The following is an 8,442-nucleotide window of genomic DNA, read 5'->3' on the forward strand; positions in this document are numbered from 1 at the left end:
TGTGTGTTTTGTAGCTTTATGATAACTTGAGGAATAAGTCAATTGTTTCCTGCAAATGTACTGTGGCAAAAGATCATAATAAGATTCAGCTCTATAAGATTGAGTTGAACCGAGTACGCCACATGGTTGCAGACAAGAGTATTCTTGGAAAGAGTTCAGACATCAGATTGTTTGTATACACCAAGAAAATCAAGATGGCTTTATTTGTAAGTTATTTACTCCATTTGAATACACCAATATTTTATATCAAAATCTTTTTTGGTCATTTATGTATTAGGATTAAACGCTTGATTTCAAGCATCTCACAACTTTTGTATGTAATTCTCTTATTTGGGTGTTTACAGTAGTATTACATCTTTCTATGAGTTAATTCTTCACATCTTTCAGGATGAGGAGATAAATAAAATTAAGGATCGTATTGGTTTTGCCATTTTGGACTCTGAAGTACGGGATAGCTTGAGATGGCCTTTAGACAAGCGTCATTCTTCAGGGGGTCGATATTTTGTTAATGTTATTGGTCACACAACTGCAAAATCATATAGGAATTCATCAATTAGGTTCAAATTTCTGTTAGAATCTGTGCGTCCACAAAAAGTCAATAGACCATGTACCTTGACACACAAAAAAGTAATAGTTGTACGTAAATGCAGTTTAATGACACAAGGAGTTTTACGTGGAAACCTCCTTGCTCAAGGTCAATGGACCAGGTCCCTTGCAAGTAGTTTTACGTGGAAACCTCCTTGCTCAAGGGAGTAAAACCACGACCTGTCTCACGGGATTTTCAAAATTGTTTCACTAATCTTCACAAGCAAAAGGAAACCGATTACACAAAATATGAGAAAAAGTTTTTAATCTCACTATCAAACAATAGCTGTATTACTTGATGAGCCTAAGTAGATATTACTCTATCCATTAAGCTATCGCACTAGACAACTTAGAATTTTCTAAGCAATCTTACAGACTGCCCACTAAACCATCAACCTACTAATGATTTAGAATTTTCTAAGCAACACACAGGTTGCCCACTAAATTAGTTTAACTAACTAACTTAGAATTTCCAGATCAAACCACACTAATTCCTTTATGGTTTTAGGAGCAGTTCACAATGTAAGATCGGAAGTAAGTATTTCTAAACAACTACACATTATGTTCGCTTGAGCTTGATTTTTTTGGAATATTTCTTCTTCTTAATTTTCTAATCCTTTGCAAGAGTTCTTGAATGTGCTATCTCAAGTTGCAAAAACTAAGTGAAGTGTATGAAGATGTTGTCCTTGTATCGAAAGGTCACTATCCTTAAACTTATGCCATTGGTTAAGATTTCTAACGCTCCTGATGCTGTTGGAACCTATGCACCAACTATTTGTACTTTCTCTAGCTGGCAGTCAAAAAGCAATTTGAGCTGAGAACCAGGTATCCTCATAAGGTCCCTGTGTTTTGTCAAATCATCAAAACTTCAAAATACATTTTCCCCCTTTTTGATGATAACAAACTATACTCCAGACTTCAAGACAACATCACACTCTATTACAATTTTTATTGTTCCCCCTGAATTGCTTGTCCATACCCGTGAAATGAAGAAAACTCACAAAACCACAGACCAACCGTAACACACACCAACATACCAATGTTGTTTCCACTGAAGAACATATTTCCCCATTCCCTCTGAATCACCCACACATAAAATTCTCCCTTTTTGCATCATAAAAAAGAGACACAGTAAATCAATATTATCAATAATAATACAAGGTAAGATCATAGTCTTTAGGCAAACAATTATAAAAGAGTGCATTTGACAATAGACATTGGCCAGAACAAAAGAGGAATAAGATTAATAGCAATCAGAAATAATATTCAATATATTGAAATTACACTAGGATTCAAAAGACTTGATTGATAAGCCACACAAAAGACATACAGGGAGATCATAGGACGGACTATGAAGGGGGAGGCTGATGGGAAAGCGACTGAATAATAAGAGTAAGTCGAGTATTAGCATCATCATTGTCCTTGATTGCTTTCTCTTGTAAAGCAACAACCTTGGCCCTCAGTTCTACATTTTTCTGCTTCAGTTCTTGAACTACAGAGGTACCAGGTCCCTTAGTCTGTGCCTTGAGTAGCTCGGCCTTAAGAATAACAATTTCTGCATCCTTACTACTCAACCTCATAGTCATCTCTTCCACGTGATGCTTCAGTTGATTCTAGTCTTCAACAAGTTGAGCCACTTTACTTTAAGGATTTTTCTCCCTTTTATGCATTCACATTCAACCAAAGTAGACTTTGAGAAATATTGCTTCGCAGTACCAACTTGTCCAATACCAAGCGAAATGTTAAAGTGTTTGAATACTTTGGTTAAGAAATATCCATAACCCATACCATGCTTTCTTTTCTGCTCAATGACAATTTTGTACATGTGTTCGAACATAAGTCCTGGTATTCACTCATTATAAATTTCTTGAACAGTACAACACATCGAATAGTAGGAAGCTTAGAACAAATCTTTACAAAATCCACCGAACAAGCCTTTCCAACTACGAACCTAATACCTTCTCGAGGTAATCCAACAATTGTTCTAGTAAGTCTTCATCAAGATTAACATCAATGTTTTTCACTCTGGTATGTATACTACTATCTTCCTGAATGAAATATTGTAATAGAATTCACAGACCCCTTCCTCATTAAGAATAGGAGACTTAAAATCAAATAAATGCATCCATGATTGAATTTCTACAATATCATGAAGAGAGTCCATTCTAGGTTGATTAACAATGTTCATTCAAACACCCTTCCAGCCAAGACAGTTTGCTTACGCAAATTATCAACAATTTCTTGCTTGTTGACCATCTCTTCATCCACATGCACCTGAGGACTAGGTCCCTATTCTAACTTATTAGTTCCTATTGCAGATGTCTTTCTCTTCCTTTTCCCTTTCACCGCCACCTTTGTGGGTTTCATGTTTTCAGACTTCTTTTGTACACTTTGTTTCATTTTTCTTACCAGATCACCCATCATACTCTCCTCCAGAGACTTCCACCAAGGCAGACAAGGGCATTTGGAATCCCGACACTCTAAAGGTTCTTGCACTTTGATTTCTGGCTGTGAATTTTGCACTGGCTTTCATAGCATTAGCCAACATTTTCTTCGAGTCGGATCTAGTAAATGGTCTTCGTATAGAATCACCTCCAACTACCTTTTACTTTCCCTTTTTAGAGAAATTCTCATCTCTCTTTAGCATCCACTGAATAGGTTCATTATCACCCTCTGTGTAAGAAGAGTCGGAGGAAGGATATCTCCCAATATTTGGAGTTTTGTCAAAAATAGGTTGGGTTTATCTGATGACGTTATTCAGGGGGTTTTCACATTCCTCTAGTCGGGCTTCTTCTCTCATCAAAGTGAGACTCTCAATAATGAGTCGTTCACTTGCATCCAAGATATTTGAATCAGATGTCTTGATCTCTTGTAAGTCTCCCTCAAAAAGGGTATCTAAAAGCATTTCTAGATAGGGTTCAGGTCCAACAGGAAGACTAGGACTGTTTAGGTCTATAGAATAAAAGGGTTTGGAGGATTATCTAAAGAAGGACTAATTTCAGAGGTTGTTGGAACTTTGGATTTTGACCCTGAAGATGATGGAGTATAAAAAGATACTGGGTCAATCTCACTCATAGATTTGAGCATCTTCTTTGATGACGATGATGGTTCCGACATGTTTATCAGTCAAGGAGAGAAGAAGAGTAAAGGAGCAACAACAGATAGAATAGAGAGAGAGAGAGAGAGAGAGTATTTTAGGGTTTTTAGAAGAGAAATTGCAAACAAGTATGAAAAGGATTAGGAAATAGAAGGGATGTATAAAAAGAAGTGAAACGGTGCCAGGTCCCTATGATTTGACGTGTCGCATGGAGTTTAAGCGATAGGACTAAAGGTCAGAATGACCGATGATTGACACGTGGCTATATCAACAGTCTCTTTAAGCCAGTTTAAAATTAATGTAAAGAAAGTAAACCTCTGTAGGGACCAGGTCCCTTAATGAAACTTAAGCACCAATCCTGAATGGTTCTGGCCATGTTTTTGCTTTTGTCAATCATTTATGAATGTATACCTGCAATAGGTACAACATTGATCTTACATAGACAAATTATTATTAATAAAGAGGATGCATGCACTACAAATTTTAGCCACAAAGGAAATTTCATGCTTGAATGACTTTAAGATCAATTTGAATTCAGCATGCCCAACTTCAACCTGTTACTCTCAAACTGATCTTTGTTGAGATCCTTGGTAAAGATGTCTGCAATTTGTTCCTCTATTGGGAAGTAGGTCAGTACAATATTTCCTTTTTCAACATTATCTCTCAGGAAATGATGTCTCACATTAATGTGCCTGGTTCTCTTATAGTAAACAGGATTCTTTCCCATAATGACAACACTTGTATTATCACATATAAGAGGTGTTGACTTTATTCTTACTCCGAAGTCCTCTAAATGTTGCTAAATCCATAACAGCTGTGAACATCATGCAGTTGTTGCTACATATTCGACTTCAAGTGTTGAAAGAGCCACTGAATTTTATTTCTTCGTTCCCCAAGAAATAAGAGTGGATCCAAGGAAATGTGTCATCCCTGAAGTGCTCTTTCTGTGTACTTGATATCCTGCAAAATCCGCATCTGCAAAGCCTACAAGGTCAAAAGAGTCACCAGATGGATAGAAAAGAACCAAGTCCCCTGTTTTCTTCAAGTATCCAGAATCCATTTGGCAGCATTTAAATGTGAATCTCGAGGACATACTTGGAATCTAGCACATTCAAACACTGTATACGATGTCAGGTCTGCTAGCATTCAGATACAACAAGGATCCAATGATTCCCCTATACATGGTTTGATTCACAAGAGGATCAGCTTCATCTGCTGCAAGCTTGGAATTGGTTCCCATATGAGTATCTATTGGTTTGAAATCAAACATGTTGAATTTCTTCAGCAACTTCTTCGTATACTTCTCTTGAATGATTGAGATTCCCTCTGATAATTGCTTAATTTGTAGTCCCAAAAAGAAAGTCAGTTCACCCATCATGTTCATCTCAAACTCCTTTCCCATTAATGATGAAATTCTTCACACAAGTGCTTTGATGTAGCTCCAAATATAATGTCATCCACATATTCCTGTATGATAAGTAGTTCATGTTCTTTTTTAATTAAGAACAAGGTATTGTCAATTTCCCTCCTTTTGAAGCCACTTTTCAACACAAATTTTGACAATTATTCATACCAAGCTCTAAGGGTGGCAGTGGAACCGATATTTACCGATTACCGGTCTAGTCCGTCCCGTTCCGGTTTCGGTTTGATACCGGTTACTACCGGTATGGACCAGTTCTTTTCGGTTTCGGGATAGGTACCGGGACGAAAATTGTTATTTACTGGTATTTCCCAGTTCCTGTAATTACCGGTCCGTTTAATTTTTTTTAGAAAAAATATTCGTTAATAGCCGTTGGGAAACGGCTAGTGGGCCCGCCCAACGGCTATTTGAGTAAAATTTCAGCCAATAGGAGTCCTACCCCACCCCAAACTTTTTTAATACCCTAAAATTTTAAAAATTGCACTTTAACCCATTTTTTACTTATAAATACCCCTAAATTTCATTCTTTTAAATCACAAAATCATCTATTCATCTTCTACTCTCTCAACTCTCTAATCTCTAATCTCTAATCTCTAATTCTATAATATATAATATCTTAAATTCCGGTGTTGCCTTATTTGGTCTTTGGAAATTAGATTTGGAGCTTCAAAATTCAATTTTCAACTTTCCACCTTTGGCTTTCGGCGGTCATAAACGTTGGTACATTCGTTCCAATTTTTATTTTACATTTCATTTATATTTAAATAATTATTTATTTTTTTTCTAATTTATTATTTGCATTATATTTTCCGTATTATATATAATCTCACGTTTTATTTTTTAATATGAATTTCGGTAAAAATATTTTTCAAAAAGGAAAGGGGGAAAAAGTGCATTAGAGCGTGTAAAAAATATTTGTAACTTTACATCCTCCGATAATGCAAAAACCGGTAGTTCTTCTATATCAAAAACTAAAAAATCTACTATATTAAGAATAAATACGGTTGATTATACACATGTTGATGATACGATTTTTAATATTGATAGTAATTCAGGATTAGATCCTTATCATGAACATTTACAACGTCGCTTTGGTAATTTTGATGAGGATTTGCCTAGTGATAATGATAATGATATTGATAATTATACTGATATGCCTACTTTTGATGATGATGATGATGAAACTGAGTCACCTACGACTACTAATACTCCCAGTCCCGCTCGCTTTCTTTGTCCTGCCCATGTTCCCCTAGTACATCCTAGGCCTAAGGTAGAACGTGTTAAAAAAAAGGTTGTTTGACAATTTATGACACAAAATGAAGATAATACACAAGCTATTTGTAATAAATGTAAACATAGATTAAATCATAAAACTGTTGGTAAATATAGCGGGACGGGACATTTGAGTAGACATTTGCTGTCTTGTTGTAAAAATGAATTTTTGCATGTTAAAGCGGTAGCGGAAGCTAAAAAAAATCGGTACCCCCCTTCCTGAAAATGTAGGAGTAGGCAGCTCTAACATGGTACAAACACAATTAAATTTGTCTAATGTTTCAAGCTCTAGTTTACCACTTTCATATAGTAGAGAAAAAGATCTTGAAGAACTAGCTAAAATGATATTGTTATGGGTTTGCCATTTAGTTTTGCTTAAAATTCCGATTTTATACATTATATTCAAATTGTATATAATCCATATTTTAAAGATTTTGCTAGAAATACAATAAAAAAAGGTTTTATTTGATTATCATGCATAACATTTGCAATATCTTCGTTGTTTATTTTATTATAATACTTGTAAAATAGCTATTACTTCTGATATGGGTCGTAGTGTAAACGGTAACGATTATTTGACTGTTACTGCACATTGGATTCATGAAAATTGGTATATGCAAAAAAAGAATTTTAGGTTATAAATGTTGTCAAATGCAAGAAAATCGGTAGTTATATTGCTCAAACTATTTTAGATATTTTACAAAGTTATGGAATATGTGATAAAATAAGTAGTATAACCTTAGATAATGCTTCAAGTAATAATGTTACTGTTGAATATTTAAAACCTACACTTTGTCCTTTATATGGTGATAATTATCATATTAGGTGTACTGCACAAATATATAATTTGATTGTTAGAGATGGTGAACATATGTATGATAACGGATATATGAAAGTTGAAAATGCATGTCATTTAATATTTAAATGTCAAGTTAAGTCTAGGCGTAAAGATTTTTAAAATTGTTGTTTTGAAAATAATCTTCCGCCTAGAAAAATTCCAAAAACAGTGGCTACTAGATGGAATACTCTATATGAAATGCTTGTAGTAGCTTATCAATATTGAATACCCTTACAAATGGTTTTGAATGCCCATAATTCTGATATGACATATAGACTAGATGACAATGATTGGCGTGATATAAATGAACTTATAGATTTCCTAAAAGTTTTTTACTTAACTACAAAAAGAATATTTGTACTTTATAGTGCATCAACTTGTACTGTTTTGTCTGATATTTGTATGATTTCTTCTAAATTATATAAATTTAAAAATAAACCAAGATTTCAACAAACCATTGAAAAAATAATTCTAAAATTTAAAAAATATTATATTCCTATTCCATAAATTTATTTAACTGCATGTTGTTAAACCCTAAGTATAAAGATGTAGGTGCATCAAGAATGGTTGAAAAAATGTATTTTAACTTAGATATTAATGATGTATTAGAAGAAATTCCTAGTTGTCAACAAGTTAAAGATAACATAAAAACTAAAGCTAGAAAATTGTATGATTTATATAATGCTAATATAAATTTATCAAGTGAAAATGAACCTCAAAGCTCTTGGAGTAGATTTGATGAAAATAATATTGATGGTTATTTACAGGATTATCTTGAACTTTCTCACGATAATAGAAATGATTTTGATGCCTATGTTAATCAAAATATAGAACCTACTGAAGATATTCTAGCATGATGGAGAAATCGCGGCAAAGGATTTCCAAAACTAGTACCGATGGATCGAGATATATTAGTAATGCAAGCATCATCATTAGCTTCTGAAGGCGTCTTTAGTGCAGCAAGGTTTCGACTTGGAGAACATAGGCATTCACTAGCAGCAGACAGCTTGGAGATATCGATATTATTTTGAGATTGGATTAACGCCGAGAGAAGAAATTTGGGTCGTGAACCACTACCTACCAAATTTCAAGATGACGTTGATAAAGTAATGCAGGATTATGGTGACGGCGGGATTGAAGCAATGGAAGATCTTTCTATTCAACCAATTCCCGAACATGTTACTACAGAAATGTTGAATGATTTACGAAGGGATTTACATGGTGGCACCA

The 8,442-nt window shown here is 34.4% G+C and overlaps 1 protein-coding gene across 1 annotated transcript; it reads right to left on the reverse strand.

Moving 5' to 3' along the window:
• Positions 1-4,606: 4,606 nt before the first annotated feature.
• LOC138348152 (uncharacterized mitochondrial protein AtMg00810-like) lies at positions 4,607-5,084 on the reverse strand. Its single transcript, XM_069296762.1, has 2 exons — positions 4,809-5,084; positions 4,607-4,666 (listed from the first exon to the last, which is right to left on the reverse strand). The coding sequence occupies exons 1-2, from the start codon at positions 5,082-5,084 to the stop codon at positions 4,607-4,609; spliced, it is 336 nt and encodes a 111-aa protein (XP_069152863.1).
• Positions 5,085-8,442: the final 3,358 nt, after the last annotated feature.

The sequence above is a fragment of the Solanum lycopersicum genome, chromosome 4, assembly GCF_036512215.1.
Source record: "Solanum lycopersicum chromosome 4, SLM_r2.1".
NCBI lineage: Eukaryota > Viridiplantae > Streptophyta > Magnoliopsida > Solanales > Solanaceae > Solanum > Solanum lycopersicum.

What these genes read in the sequence shown, in the direction of transcription:
- LOC138348152 (XM_069296762.1), bottom strand. Translation starts at nt 5,084, where the DNA reads ATGGGAAAGGAGTTTGAGATGAACATGATGGGTGAACTGACTTTCTTT. An exon ending in ATGCTAGCAGACCTGACATC is followed by an intron (nt 4,667 to 4,808) that starts GTATACAGTGTT and finishes TTGACCTTGTAG; the next exon opens with GCTTTGCAGATGCGGATTTT.